The sequence below is a fragment of the Acanthopagrus latus genome, chromosome 22 (assembly GCF_904848185.1).
Source record: "Acanthopagrus latus isolate v.2019 chromosome 22, fAcaLat1.1, whole genome shotgun sequence".
NCBI lineage: Eukaryota > Metazoa > Chordata > Actinopteri > Spariformes > Sparidae > Acanthopagrus > Acanthopagrus latus.
In genome coordinates this window covers 18,069,875-18,085,740 of record NC_051060.1, presented here as the reverse complement: position 1 = coordinate 18,085,740, position 15,866 = coordinate 18,069,875, and the positions used below count along the sequence as shown (strand labels likewise).

General features: G+C 45.3%; 1 protein-coding gene across 4 annotated transcripts in view; it reads left to right on the top strand.

Annotated features, from left to right (window-relative positions):
• sgk1 (serum/glucocorticoid regulated kinase 1) overlaps positions 1-11,192 on the top strand; it is a 39,950-nt gene extending 28,758 nt beyond the window's left edge. The window contains exons 1-10 of one of the 4 annotated variants that reach the window (XM_037086623.1): positions 4,557-4,715; positions 6,861-6,936; positions 7,129-7,204; positions 7,344-7,532; positions 7,625-7,756; positions 8,547-8,783; positions 8,879-8,974; positions 9,148-9,303; positions 9,392-9,481; positions 9,683-11,192. In XM_037086623.1, the coding sequence (XP_036942518.1) occupies positions 4,688-4,715; positions 6,861-6,936; positions 7,129-7,204; positions 7,344-7,532; positions 7,625-7,756; positions 8,547-8,783; positions 8,879-8,974; positions 9,148-9,303; positions 9,392-9,481; positions 9,683-9,850 (1,248 nt within the window). In that variant the 5' untranslated portion in view covers positions 4,557-4,687 and the 3' untranslated portion in view covers positions 9,851-11,192. Of the gene's footprint in view, positions 1-4,556; positions 4,716-4,796; positions 5,206-5,257; positions 6,725-6,860; positions 6,937-7,128; positions 7,205-7,343; positions 7,533-7,624; positions 7,757-8,546; positions 8,784-8,878; positions 8,975-9,147; positions 9,304-9,391; positions 9,482-9,682 lie in introns of those variants that run through there. The other 3 variants (XM_037086625.1, XM_037086622.1, XM_037086621.1) reach the window with 3 other exon arrangements.
• Positions 11,193-15,866: the final 4,674 nt, after the last annotated feature.

The window sequence follows — 15,866 nt, the reverse complement described above, 5'->3', positions numbered from 1 at the left end:
ATTAAAAAGCCTGAGTGTGTGTTCGTGTGTGTGTGTATGTTCTCAAATGTGCGTCTTTTGTTCTGGGTGACGCACACTGTTATCCACATCCAAGCTCCCTTTTTTTCGAGGCTGTTATTTACTCTTTTCTCCCACCATTCACAGCACATTGTTCACCTGTGTCAACCTGTCCTTCGAAAAGCCCAAACGGGGGAACACACACACACACACACACACACACACCTACTCACAGACACGCAAACCCGTTCACTAATACAAAACAAATGCATGCATATATTTTATAATCCAGACGGACACTCCCAAACCAGAGATGTGGACAGCTTCAAGAAAGGTGTGTCTGAACATGTTTGTTGCAATTATACTGTGAAGTACTTTAACTTATAAACTGGGTGTGTGTGCTGCATCCAGATCCAGGGCTGTCCCTTAGACCTACATTTGATTATCTCCCCTTGACCTCATTCTAGTGTTAAAGGGTCAGTCCAGCCCCAAAAACGGAACTCCATAGTTGCCATGGCCATCCAAAATATCAGAATGAAGCATAAAGTGGTGCTATATATTCATCTGTGGTGAATAAATAGCACGACAAGCATCTTGTTCACATGTACAAGACACTAGCTAACGAAGCTAGTGAACATTACAGCTTGTCCAAGGAGGACACCAGTAATGTTTACGTCCTGTACTGTCCTGGGTTTGCATTGATGTACGTTTTTCCACTGAACCACACTGTGAACTACATGAAACTGCTCACCAGTGAGCTCTGTCAAATTCATTTTTTGGGGCACTTTCTGCATTTCTCACATCATATACGCAGATACTTGGATATTTTGGATGGGCCAACATCAGATCAAACACTGTTCCATTATAACCACAGGTTGTTGTTTTTTTTTTTTTTTTTAGGAAACTTTATTCTCCATTCTCTTTATTCTCCTGTTTTCTAGCTACAGCTCGTGCTCGCAATTAATTGGAACTTGATTCTATGAACTTTTGAATGATCTAACCGCTGCGTGTCAGCTCATTTCTAGGAAGTTATTGTGAAACTCTGGGACTGATCAAGTGTTACCAAACACGCTCATGAGCACACACAGACCATTGGGACAGGACAATGATGTCACATGACCGTCCAGTTGAGGGGTATAAGTGGGCCATTTTTGGTCGCCTGGCTAGCCAAGCACTCCACACACACACACACACACGCGCTGACAGTCCACCGTGGCATAATAAAAGCCCGGCTGTCCTCTCTGAATAGCCGCAGCCTTTATGTAACAGTGTCATTTGGTTCCTCACCACTGAGGCTCATTCACATTCATCGGCGGATCAACTGTCGCCACAAACACCCTCATCATCCCCCGGCGCAGAGCGCGGACTTAACAAGATGGAGGAGAATTAATGGATGGATGTCATCAGCCGGAGACAGCGTGAACATGGGCATATGCAGGTCTTTGTGTATGTGTGGGTACACTCGTGGGTGGGTTGGCTGAGGGTGTGTGTGTGTGTGTGTGTGTATTTATGTGTTTATACTACAACTCTAATATCCTGCACCTCAAAACCCCTCCGGCACTGCAGTGAACCCCTTCCTGTCCTATCACGAAATAGCCCTTGGGGGTGTGTGTCTGTGTGTTTTTGCGTGTGTGTGTGTGTATGCTGGCTTTGGCACCAACGACAGTGCCACTAGTGGGTTACATAACGTACTAGTGCCTCTCGCGCGCACACACGCACACACACGCATATAGAAAAGGCTAGAAACACTCTGCTTGATGATCGTGGAGCCTCCTCTTGTTCGGGGCCCAAACGCAGGCAGCCTGTTAATCCAGAGAGGAGAGCGGGCCAGAGAGGAAAATCACTGGCTGGGCCTATTGTTAGTGTCGCTCCCTCGCTTTCGTTCGTCCCCCTCTCCTGATCTTCCCTCAGCACCTCTCCCTCATCTCATTCCACTCCGGGCTATGACTGCAGATGCAGTGCCTACACCCCAGCGGAGGTAACGTCTACTTCTTCTTCTTCCTCTTCGTCACTTTTAATCCTCGGCTGTTTTTAGCTCTCACTACTGCTCAGGTGAAATTGCAAAGTAGCTGCTCTTCCTGCTGAGTTTAAAAATCAGTCTGTGCAAAGTTTTTCAAGGGCAACACTTTGTACTTTTCTGTGCTCGCACGTGCCCTCCCTCTCTCGTTCTTTGTAGTTGAGAGAGCAGTATGTGAGGTTTCACTTGTCTGGCGCGTGATGCTTTCAGGTGCTGTTAAGAGATGCAAGTTTGCGTCCCATGTGGACCACAGCGGCGACATGTCGGAGATTAAAACGCCTCTTGAAGGATGGCGGCGCTGCAACTTGCTCCGTCTCAAGGAGAAATATCGTTTTTGTTCTTTCCACCACACTAAGTTCTTATGGTGCAGGGAGGGAGAGGAGTGTTGGACACCTTGAGGGAGTATAGGAAGTGCCCTCTCTCTCTCTGTTTTAGAAAGTGTGTGTGGATGTGTGTGTGTGTGTGCATCTCCTGTCATCTTCTCTGCAGGTTGCTTTTGCCCTCCAGCTTATGTGTGTGTGTGTGTGTGTGTGTGTGTGTGTGTGTGTGTGTGCTGTCAGACTCCCTGCAGGTTTGTTTTGCCCTCCAGCTCTGCATGTGTGTGAATTTGAATGTGTGTGTGAGTGCATCAGGTGGCCATGGGGGACAGATTAATAATAGATTTGACCTGAGTTAAGGGAGAGAAAGAGACGGCCGTAAAAAAAAAAAAAAAGAGAGAGAGAGAGAGAGAGAAAAAAAAGTTGAGGCTATATTTAAAAACTGCAGAGTCACACATGCACGAGCGCAGTGACTTTCTCTGAAGGAGGCCGAGGGGGTCGGGAGCAACAGATTATACGATTTCGCTCCCTGAAACACACACACACAAACACCCACAAACACACACTCACGCACTGTATACACTGTATTTAACACTCCGTGCCTTGTTTCCAATTAGCTCTGTGTTCGTATGTGAGTCAACAGGAAGTCCGTTATCTAGCTGGAAGTTAGCATAAAAACAAATTAGCTGCCTGGAGTAAAGAATGCAATTCAGCGCTATTTATACATATTTTTCCAGGTGAAAAGTTAGATGGCAGATTTAGATAACATTGGTAGCATGCTAGCTGAGTAACATATCCACAAGTTACCAGTTGTGGGCGATACGCCGGTGCTGTCGGAACTAGCGTGAGTAACAGACCGGCGTAATAACTGCCGATGCTATCAAGGTTTTACAAAGCGTTGGCTATGTGGACTAAGTAGCGTTCACTCAAAACGGTTGCTAACCGTGATCTTAATGAATGGATACCATGCCACACCAATCACCTGAAGAAGGAGGACTAGCATGAAAAAAAAGTGACAGGACGTGTCTTTACCTTTAGTCAAAGTGTGACTGCTGAGTACTTTTTCCAACACTGCCAGAAACACACCTGGCAGAACAACCTCTCAAGTTATTTGCCATCATGAATTATTGGTGCGGTACCTTGCGCAACACCGACCTGTGCAGGAACGAAGCAGATCTGTTTGCTTTTGCTTTTGCTTCTGTGTCGACCCGTAGAACAAAAGCTTACATTGTCACACACTCCCTCGCTTTCCACTGAATTTGTGAAGGGGAACAGCAAATTAGCTTCCCTCTCATATTTTACGGAGGCGTTTCTATCCATCCGCAAAAGAACGAACGCCGGGAATTAAGAGAGTTTTGCTCCGAGGGAAGCTTTCCTGAATAGATGAAGGTTAAAGGTGTGCTTTTGCACGTCGAATGCAATCATCAGTCGTCCCGTCTCCGTTTCATTCTTCATTCTGTTTCCATGTTTATTCCCTCGCTGCGTGAATCGCGGGGGCACGTGTCACCCGTCTGTGTCGGGCTGGTGCTTTATCTCCTCTCTCAAAGACAAAAAACTAGTCGGGAGAGCGAAAGAGAGACACACGGTTAATTAACACGGCCTCGACTCCTTGGCAGCCACTTTGAATTAATGTGCACGTGGATTTTCTCGAATCTGGGTTACTTTTTAAATGCCAAGCTCAGCGGGTGAGTGACCTTGGCTGCAGAAAGCGCTGGACTGCCTACCGGTTGAAGATGATTCAACCGTTGAGACAGGTTTTTCTTTTTTGTGTGTAGTCTTTGCTTCCTTCGGGTTTACAGGCGCACAAAAGAACCAAGAAATTGACAAATCCAGCAGTTTCACGTGCCGTCAAACTGCTGGATTTTTGTGCCAGTGTCTTATTTTTTTTTGCGTTGGGTTGGATTTTTGTCTCGGATTGGGTGCCAGTAGGTGCCAACGTCTTGCCACACTGCAGAGACAGACATCTAAATAAAACGTACTTCCTTCATTTTGCAATTGCACAAAAAAAAAGTTAGGTCAAATGTTTTTTTTCCAATGAACTCAAAGGTAGGGTGAGGCTTATGAGGAGGCTGTGAAGGCAGCAGCAACCCCGCCTCCCCAGAGGAAAGACTCCATGCAACCATGCGTGAAACAGAAAACAAAAAAAAAACGGTGGTGTGGAAGGGGAAATAGAGGCGGGACGTCTCCGCCCTGAAGAGGAAGGAGAAAGAAAAAAAAAAAGAAAAGAAAATCCTGTGGATGAAAGTCTCCGAGGGGAGGAATGCGGTGTAGTTCGATTACCTGCCTGCCGAGGAACCTTCTCCTGACGCTCTCCTCCTGGTTGTGATTTTTTGAGGGGAACATTTAAAGCGTCCTTATGAAAGACAAAACGACCGCCTTGACATGTAAGTACTGCTTGTGGATTGCGCGTTCGTGTCGCTTTTTTTTTTTTTTTTGTCTCCAAATCGAGAGAAATATTTCTAATTCCTCTGACGCTCCTGTAGATCGATTACGGCGGGGATCGATCTTAACCTGACGGTGATGTGATGTTTGCAGTGGAGGTGTATTTTTAGTTTGTCAGGGCGAAGCTGAAGCAGCCACCCCCCCCTCTACCCTCAGACCACTTTGTGTCTGAGTCTGGGTTAGGGGAAAAAAGGCGAGCGGCAGACATACTTTGGGGAGGAGGAGGAGGAGGGTGGGCGCTCCATTCACCCCATAATCCAGTGACCTGGATTTTTATGATGCTGTTATCTGCGTAAAGTCCTCCCTGTCGCTGATAGCAGGTCTATTAAAAGTGTGAGGGGAACAGTAGGCCAGTCTCTCTCTCTCTCTTTGCAAACTTGTTGAGCTGTGGAGACGCCGGCAGCAACATGAGGACTCGTTCGGATCTGAAAGGTTTGTTTGTTTTCTCTCCGGCTGAATCGTAGGAAATAGACCGCTTCTGTGTGCTTTTATGAAAGGTTTTTTTTCTTCTTCCTCTTCTTTTTAATTCAGGGGTTGTGGTTGTTTGTTTTGTGCAGCTGAAGTTGCAGGTGATCTCTCTAAATGACTTTGGGGAGAAAAATGCTCAGAAGTGTGGGATTTTTCTTCTTTTTCTTCTTCTCTTTTACGCACGCTGGTAATCAAAATCCCTTCTGGCTTCAGAAGTGATTTAAAAAAAAAAAAAAAATCCTCGTAGACTCTTCATTCCGCTCGGGGGGGTTTAGATAAGAGTCCAACCAGGTGCCTTACATAACCTCGCCTGGCTGAGCCCGGCCGCTCCGCTGTGTGCCAGCGCGCAAAAACGCGGCGCAAAGTGTTATTTTTCCACATAATTTCGCTCTGATCGTCACGCCGAAGTGTTTGGTTGCTTCCGAAAGGCTTCAAACACATTGCGGGGTTTGATCTAGCTCATTTCTCTTCTTTTTTCCCCCCTCAGTCTGAGCTGGATGTGTCCACGACTTTCTCGGTCTGTACTTTTCCACTACCAGCGGCTTTTTTCTTGGCACCGGGCCTCCCTCGGCTCAGGCTCTCCCCTCTCTCCCAGTCTTTTGTATACCGAGGGAGCCTGCGTCACTCTCGGTCGTTTTAATTGAGAGGCGGCCAAACAGTGAAGCTGATAGGGTCAGCGAGGTGGCTATCAGATTATTTGTACAGGGGCAAGTTGCAAACCCAAGAAGAGAGAGGAGGTGGTGGTGGGGGAGGCCGGATGAGGAGGATGGATTACAGCCTTACGGAAATAATCAGCAACTTGGAGAATAATCTCGAACTTTCCTGCACAGTTTCTATTAAGAATCTGCAGTTTGTTCTCTCCTGGAACACATGTGCTCCTTCAGTGGACACATCTGGATGTCATTAGCTTATGGGATGGATCCCTGCACTCTTATGTAGGCTGAAATCTGGCTGTGTGTGTGTGTGTGTGTGTGTGTGTGTTGCCGTGTGACGCATGGGATGTTAAACAAAGTTGCACAAACATATGGGCAAAAAAGTACAGAGTGGCCTCACACCACACTGACTGGTGCTAGGCAACTTTTTTTCCTCCTTTTTCCTATGTTTTTTTTGTTTTTTTTCCTTTCACTTTTTTGACGCAACCGCAACTCGAGGTGCGGCGATGACGCGCTGCGGGCGCAACGGCCTCCGATTGGCCGAGCACGGGATCGATCATCCTGTCGGGAACTGTTTGCAGGGGATCACGCCCACCAGGGGGTGTGGGTGTTTGCATGGGGTGGGCGGCTCCTCCCTCTCTCCTCCATCCCTCCCTCCCTCCATCCCTCAGCCTGGTATAAAGCCAGAGTCAAAACCAAGGTGGTTTACATTTTTGCCTTTGGGCTGCTGAGCTGCAGTTCGACTCATCACATCATGACGATCAAAACAGAAGCAGAGAAGCCCGTCTTGACTTACTCCAAGTCTAGAGGGCTAGTGGCGCTAGTCACCGGTATGGAATCCCTAGCTGGGTGTTTGACTGTGACTCTTCCTGCCTCGGATGGACTTCTTTTTCTGCTTTTTCTTTTAAGTTCATGAATCTAAACATTTATTTTTTTCCTCCTTTTTGTTTCCTTCTCCTGCTGCAGCTTTCATGAAACAGAGGAGGATGGGGCTGAACGACTTCATTCAGAGGCTCGCCACGAACTCCTACGCCTGCAAGCAGTGAGTACCATCTGACTCATGTTATTGTTCCACTGTCGCGCAGGGAAACGTGGCCAGAAATGCCAGTTAGCTGTCGCCCGAGGAAACTTTGCGGCTTCCACACCAGCTGATTCACATTAAAGAACAATTCCTGCTTTTGATGCAAAGTTTGAACTCTTTGTCACTTCTTCTTTTTTCTTTTTCTTTTTACAGTCCTGAAGTTCAGTCCATTCTGAACCTGAGTCCACCGCAGGATCCTGAGCTCATGAACGCGAACCCGTCTCCTCCTGTGAGTATATTTGCATTCGGCTTCCTGTGTTTACATTGCTGCTGTATGTAGAGATGCACACACACACATATCCTCTGTTTACCATGTGTTCATATTATGGCTCCAACATCCTCATCCTCTTCTCTCCCTGCCCCCGCAGCCCAGTCCATCCCAACAGATCAACCTCGGTCCATCCTCCAACCCCTCTGCCAAACCCAGCGACTTCCACTTCCTCAAGGTGATCGGCAAGGGCAGCTTCGGCAAGGTGCTGCTCGCGCGCCACCGCACGGACGACCAGTTCTACGCCGTCAAAGTCTTACAGAAGAAGGCCATCCTCAAGAAGAAGGAGGTAAACGCACGAAAGACGAGCAGAAGCGCACACACAACGAGAGGTGTCTCCTTGTTGACGTCGCTAATCGCCTTGCTCTTTGTCCCCCTCAGGAGAAGCACATCATGTCGGAGAGGAATGTGCTGCTAAAGAATGTCAAGCACCCGTTCCTGGTTGGCCTGCACTACTCCTTCCAGACGGCCGACAAGCTCTACTTCATCTTGGACTACATCAACGGAGGAGAGGTGAGTTAGCTGCCTGAACTGCATGCCGCTTGAAAGATAAGGATATGAAAAGCAGAGCTGATGAAAGAGGAGAGGGAGGCTATTTAAAGGAAGGAGCCAAAGATGAATGACTAGGGAAGGGACAGAAGTTTTAATATAGTCCCTGAATCCGAGATGGAGACGAGGCAGAAGCGCAGACAGACAGAGGGGATTTCCTGTCATGAGGAGCAGAATAGAAGCCGCCGCTCTCGCTCTGTCTTTCATTCTCTAAAGGAAAACGCCTCTCAGGAAACCACGGGGTGGGCTGGGACGGCGGGAGAGACTCAAGGGCCAAAATTAGCAAGCGCCATTCGGCCTCAGTGTGCGCCCCAATCGAGCTAATTTCCTGCGATTGTTGGACGAGTAAAGACAGTGCTGATTAAATATGGGCCTCGTCAGGAAACAGGATGCATTTACTCTCCTTCCTTCTCCCCTTTCTCTTTTCTTCCACTCTTTTTTCCCCCTCCCTTCTCTGCTCCCTCACTCCACCTCTGGCCCCTCGTTTCATCTGTCTTGTCAAACCTTTTTTTAAAGCGCTCGCCTTCCTGCCTCTTTTATTTCCTCCCATCCGGTTTCCTTTCTGTCTCGCTATCCGTCTTTTTTCCACCGCTTCTTTCCTGCCTCTGCTCGTGGGGGATTTTTTGCAATAAAAACTGGAAAGCATACATTTCAGACAGCAGGCGTTTCAGGTTTTTTTTTTTTTTATTTCGACAAAAATCTTGTTGCTATAACCTTTGTCCTCTTTTCCCCTTGTTTTTCTCTTGTCTTCCAGTTGTTCTACCACCTACAGAGAGAGCGCTGCTTCCTCGAGCCAAGAGCCCGGTTCTACGCAGCAGAGATCGCCAGCGCGCTCGGCTACCTCCACTCCCTCAACATCGTCTACAGAGACCTGAAGCCAGAGAACATCCTGCTGGACTCGCAGGGACACATCATCCTTACAGATTTCGGCCTCTGCAAGGAGAACATCGAACCCAACGGGACCACGTCGACCTTCTGTGGTACGCCAGAGGTAAGGACGAGAGATCTGGTGATTCTGATTCAGAACTTGCTCTCTCTTAATATCCAGTAGCTCACCACGTCTTCCCGTCCTTTCTCCCCCTGCAGTATTTAGCTCCCGAGGTTCTACACAAGCAGCCGTATGACAGGACAGTGGACTGGTGGTGTTTAGGAGCTGTTCTCTACGAGATGCTCTACGGCCTGGTGAGTAGAGCTCATCTTACATAACTTAACATCAAAGATCCAGTTTATATCGCATTCATCTCCCACGTGTTCATACCTGAAACTATACGCGATGTTAAACTGATCCTATCTGTGTTCGTCATGTGGACCGTCAGTGCCGAGATGCTTATCAGTTCCCTTTTGTCCCCTTGCAGCCTCCGTTCTACAGCCGCAACACGGCGGAGATGTACGACAACATCCTGAACAAGCCGCTGCAGCTGAAACCTAACATTTCCAACGCAGCCAGACACCTGCTGGAGGGCCTGCTGCAGAAGGACCGAACCAAGAGGCTGGGCTGCACGGAGGACTTTGTAAGTACCGGGTCACATGAGCGTGTTCAGATATGACAGCGTGTATAAAGACATCGTTTAACGGTCTGTCATCTGTGTCCCTTCACAGATTGAAATTAAGAACCACATATTCTTCTCCCCGATCAACTGGGACGAACTCAATGCCAAGAAAATCACCCCTCCTTTCAACCCCAACGTGGTACGTACCCTTTTCACGACTTTCAGCTGAGCAGTAGCCAGAGACCACAGGCTCAGTCGGAGCATTTATGTAACTAGATCACAAGAGCACAGAACGTTCTTGCTGCAAATTGAAACATTTCCTTTCATGGCGTGGCATTTTGACGATGACAGCCTGACTAATCCCCACTCGTCTCCCCTCTCTCCTCCTTCTCCCTCCCAGACGGGACCCAACGACCTGCGGCACTTTGATCCAGAGTTCACAGATGAGCCGGTGCCCAGCTCCATTGGCTGCTCCCCAGACAGCGCGCTCGTCACGGCCAGCATCAAGGAGGCAGCCGAGGCCTTCGTGGGCTTCTCCTACGCCCCGTCTATGGACTCCTACCTATAGGATTTAAACACAGGCACTTCATACGGACGCCTGTTTAGACTTACAGGACGTGAACTGTGGCATGTCCATGGACTTGCATCTTGACCCCCACCTTACATTTCCCATCAGGATGATGATGATGATGATGGATGTTTTTTCCGAAAAAACCAACCCCCCTTGCACCTGCGAAGAATTTCTACACATGTACTTGCCATGATCTCTCCAACTCTTGAATGCGTTGCGAAGAGTTGCTACAAGAGGATGTCTGCCATGATTCAGTGACTCATCGGGGTTTGAAATCCTCCAGTCTTACCCTGATTTACCAACGCACAACTTCTTCGTCAGACACAAACGCTCTGCAGCCTTCGATCGCCCGTCTCTTACCCAATAGTGGAGGTCCTTTGCACACAGCTGAGGCAGCTTTGAAGCCCACCTCGATCCTTGAAGCCACAACCGACAAGCACACTCACACACACACCAACTTCCACCTTTTCTCAACAGAGGAAGGCTGGACCGCACTGTACCAGCCCTGACAAGGATTTCCATCTTCCATCTATGTAGCGATACACCTTCCCTCTTTTGAGATTCTGTCCAACCGCCCGCAGGGACCGACTGTACCGGTTGTGGTCGAGTAGCTTGGGGGTGATGTTCGTTTTGGTGCTTTAGTTTCTTCTCATTTTATTTCCATGTGTTTGAAAAAAGGGAGTCATTTGAAGCATAATGTTACAGAGGGGGATGTTCTTATTTTGTTTATTTTTTTCTCTCAAACGTGCCTTTGTTTGTTCTCTCCATCAGAACTCGCATCTTTTTGGGGTTTTTTTTCGTCCGTAATGTCTTTGGAAAGTCACCAGAGAGGAACGATGTAGCTCTGAATTAATGCACCTGTTCTGTCTTTTAACGCGTGAGACGTAGAGACTCAAGCGGTGTTTCATATCTTCGTTTGCACATGAAACAACGACGACGTTAATGCTGATTGAGAGAGAGAAAAAGAGAGAGCACTGCTGCTAGGTGAGAAAGAGAGGCGTTTGCGTGGTTCTGCTTGCCAACAGTGTCCCCCTCATATAGTCTTCCATTCGCCTCACAGTGAACGTTAACGATGGCCCTTCGGCCGAGCTGACGACATCGAGAACTGAACATTCCATTTTAATATTGCTGTAATGCAGTTTGACGGTATTTAAGTTTGTTTGTATATTTGGAGTCATGTGTACTAGTTTTAATGTATATTGAACAAAAAATGACTAAAGGTATGCTTAAATATGTATATGTAACAATTCATGTTAAATGTACTGTAAATTGTAAAATTGTTTAAGATTTATGTGACCATGTTCGGTTTGCAATAAAAGTTTAACTTTATTACACCTTAGAAGCTTGTTTTGAAGTTTTTTAGCTTGTCCAAATAATGAGAATGGCTTCATTTCATGTGTTGGAAATATGCTGGTCATTCTTGCATCATCTGGTCTTGACTTTGCTGGTAAATTTCCACCGGTGTGAGCACAGAATAAGCACAGCGGGTTAAAGAAAAATAATAGATCAAATGTTAAAAATTTACTAGCCCTCTTTGGAAAGTGCTTGAGATACTGACTCAAGCGTCCCACATAAGTCCAGACCGGACTTGAACCCCTTACATGCGTCAGCAACCCTTATACAATGATAATGCTGACGTCCAAGAGTGTGTGTGTGTGTGTGTGTGTGTGTGTGTGTGTGTGTGTGTGTGTGTGTGTGGACCGATCTGTTTGCAAGCAAATTATTGACTGATAAGGCTACTCCAGGTCAAGCGATATTAATGAACCCATTTCATCAGGGCAGAGTTACATTGCATCAGGGGAGGAGCATTGATTTTTGATGCACAAGCTACAGTTGCATAAATGATAATTAAAGCACTGGACCATTTACTGCGTCTTCAATAAGATGACAGCAGGGTGGCTGATGATGTGAGAAGACGTCCTTTGACTGGAGTTCAAGGTTGTGTATATAGTTTAAGGAGTCTGCCGGCGTGTCTTTAAGGAGGACACTGGATGTTAAGCAGCTCCGGGGGGTTATTGTGTGGGTGACCTCTGACCTCCAACTTCCAGGGAAGAGGGTAAAGTGGAAAAAGGAATTTCCCTGCAAAGATTTACATTACAAAGAGACAGTGGGGAAGATTGTCCTGGAGAAGACTCATAAACTCTTACCTCTCTGGAGCCGACAGTATGGCTCTGTTCGTCTGTGAAGCTGCTTGAAAATGCAATCATTTTAGTTTAAAAAAAAAAAAAAAAATTATTTACAGAATAACAACTGGATGAAGTCGCTACAGAGCATCAGTGTTGTTCAGAATTAGAAATCCCTGATAACGCCTTTCGGAGCTGCTGTTTATCTGTAATAATGATCCACACACAGCCTGCACATGTTACGTCTGAGATTACAGACTCCACAAATCACTACGTTCCACTGCACCCTTTGTATCTGCACTGCCATTACTTAAACACCACTGTCGGGGTAGATTTTACCATCATCTTCTTCTTTGTTTTTGTCCACACGTTGGAGCTTTAGGAGAAGGCAAACAAACCCTCGAACGGCCCCATATCAAAGGCACCAAAATCAATATTCAGTGATGAAATGGAAGCTGCTACATGAAGAGAGAATGTGAAAAATGTATTGGATGTAATACTGTATGATGATTGTTATCATTTCATCTGTACTTTACAGTCTCTCTGTCTTTCTAAAACTGTAGAGGGCTGAGGAAGGAAGTGTTTCCAGATCGGCTCGGCAGTCACAGTTGCACACTGCCACCTGCAGGTCGAGCTTTGAACTGGTGAAGTAAAACAAAACAAAACCAAGAAATTGAATGTGGACACTGTGTTACAATTTGTTAATGGTCTCAGCCGACATCAAATCTTTAGTCTTGACTGATAATGAAAGTCTATCATAAGGTTAGTTCAGGTAAGGTTTTAAGGTGGTGGTAAGAGAAGTGGTTACACACACTCATTTATTAAAGGAGCACTATGTAGTTTTTGGAAAATAAATTCAAACTCAGAACTGTAATATTAACAATGTTAATGAGGTAATAATTCAAACTCTTTTTAACCATATCTGAATAAACAAGCCGCTCTCAGAGGAAAACAATGTCCCCAGAACACTGTTTAAAGCTAGACAGGTGGCAGGGTCCGCCACATATAAACATATGTCCTTTAAGGTCAGTTTGCTGATTCAGTTTAATCAGTCATGAAGATAAAGTTTGTCAGTGAAGACCTTTCTCTTCTGATCAAAATTTCTTCCTCCAAACTACTTACTGCTCCTTTAATGCTGAGCTTCAAGGGCTTGTGCATGTGTTCACCACTGTCTATGAATATTGATTTAATTTAGATGCAATGTTTGACATTAAGTTGTAAGTATGGAAAAATCAGGACAACTTTAGCCTCTTCTTATTTGGATATATTTGGATCTCTCTACATCTTGGACTACAGATCACTGTGCTCTTTCAGAGGCAAGTTTAGAATAAAGAGATGTCCCCTGGTGACGTTAATGATGACGACAGTGACGACATTGCGATCGTCCAACATGACAATTTGGTAAACGTGATCATTACAATGAAAACGACAATGATTAAAAAGATGATCGGGTTGAGGATGCTGATGCAAGGTGCCGACATCGACCTGGAGGTGACTATAAAACACGCAGCAGGGCATCAGTCTGCCTGGAGGATCCAAGAGAAAGCTCCAGAGAGGAAGACAAAGTCATGGCAGCAATTGTGTCCAGAAATGGGATGAGTTTTCTTGCAGCGACCCTGAAAATGACTCCCTGCCTGGGAGCTCCAGCGAGAGGGGAAACACTGAGGGTAGGTGGATTTGAACAGTCAAGTTGATGGTTGCTGACACTGACGGACTCTTTTAAAAGGACTTCCACACTTCCTCTGCAACAATGAAATATTCAGATGCACCATCCTGAAATGTTTAATGTGTGATCACAGTTGAGAGATGCAGTTAAACCCCCAACACACAAGAAATTAAAGCTTAGAAACATCAGCCTTTAAATGAATTTGGGAGTTTATAAGGCATGGTTACTGATTCTAGTGTTGCACTGATGTTTATTGATGCATTTGATTATGTGATTCTAATGCTGCTTTAGGCAATTATGTAATTTTTGTAATTTTTTTATGTATTTTTATGTATGTATTGTTAAAACTTGATTTGTGTTTAGTATTGGTTACTTTTTTAGATTCGCCTGTCATATATTTAAAGACCAGCACTTTTTCAGAACTCAGTCCTCTGCAGAATTGAGTCCAGCAAGCAGTTTGAGTATATATATGGAGCTTCTGTCGCCTCCAGCAGCCCAGCCCTAATGATGGCAGTGCTGGTTGCTATCATTATACCGTGACATTTGCCTTTATGACGACTGGAGTCTGACGCTCCAACACTCTGACATTTTCTGGAACAACCATTAGGCCGGCTCAGTGCTGCAGTGCCGCTGTTAGAGAAGGCAATCATCCTCAGTCCATCCTCAGTGGTAAAAATACTGAAGTTACTCAAAATAATCTGCAGTTTGTCCCCATTTTCCACAGCACGGGGCTCGGACCATGCGATCTGTGTCTAAATTTGCTTTTGTTCTAAGTAATAAAAGCTTTATTCAGTCTGGGACACTTGGAGTTACACAATATAAACATCCATATGAAAGACAAAAATACATTTGGATTAAATATTTAATGAATACCGATTAAATAAAAACAATGTTAGTGGTCAGTTAGGTTTCTGGGTTGATACAGAACTTGTTGTAAGGTAACAAATGTTCCACGTGGTGGCACTGTTTTATTTCCCTTCTCATAAAGACCTGTATGGAAACGACAGCATGACTGGATCATCATTTAATCCCAGCAATACATTTAAAACCTTTAAGATATTAGATCTCATTTCTGCTCAAGAATGTTTTGTACAGATGATTAACACTCATGTTGAACAAGAAAAATAAAGGCTTTTTTAATTTATTTAAGACTGAAGGTGAAATAGTGGAAGTGGAAGTGGGGAAAAAAGCCACTTCAAAAAGTAAAATGATTTTACTTTTTAAACTTGTTGTTTAAAAACCTGTGAATGGAATAATTTAATTGGACTTTCGACAAATGTACTCAGCAAGAGTTTGAGCTTTTGCAATGTTGCAGTGTGAAACAGGCAATACGTTAGCATTCATTTAAAAATGTAGTGTTGAGTGTGTATCTTGTTGCAGAAGTTAGCATGCTCACCAGCTAGCCACAGCCAGTCCTGGTCAAGAAACACCCAACACATCCCCAGTGCTTCAGTGCTGCGTGCTAACTAGCTAACGGTGGCTACAGCTAAACTTGATCCTGTGGGTGTAACATCACATTACGCATGACTAAATCAGTTAGTATGCAAAGCAAGTGAAACCAGCGCAACAAATAATAAGCAACACTTTATTCTCAGGCATTTCACCTTCAAGTGTAATGAAATGTGCCGCTGTAATATCTCTAATCTGTTATATAGGCGCAATTAAGCCATTTCCCTTTGAGGTTCCAGGAAATTTTTGTTGACTGGTCAAGAGTCACCCTTGTTCCCCTCGATATATCCATATCATGATGACTGCATGGTCTGCAGCTACACTCACATCCTCAGCAGACTCATTATTTAGTCAGTTGCTGTCTTCATCCTTTAATCTTATTACATGTTTTTACATTTGTTTTTATGGTAGTGACAGCAGATGTCATGGGGTTTTCCAACAAGTTTTACTCGACATTCAGCATCAGTCATTTATATGTAAGGGTGTGTGTGCTTATATTTGCCAGTGTTCAGACAAAGTGGCACGTGTGTGTGTGTGTCTGTCCGCGACTGTTTGCACGTGCATCAGCCGAAAATGCATGTGCAGTTATACAAGAAGAAGAATAACCAATCCAGGAACAACTATATTCACACTCCGTAAGTCATTTAGAGTAATGTACCAATAAAAAACTGTTCCCAGCAGCAGAGTTTAGCTACCGTACATACATTCTCTCAACACACTCGTATTTCACCTCAGTATTCACATTTTCTGCTATGTTTTACCTCCACTACATTTC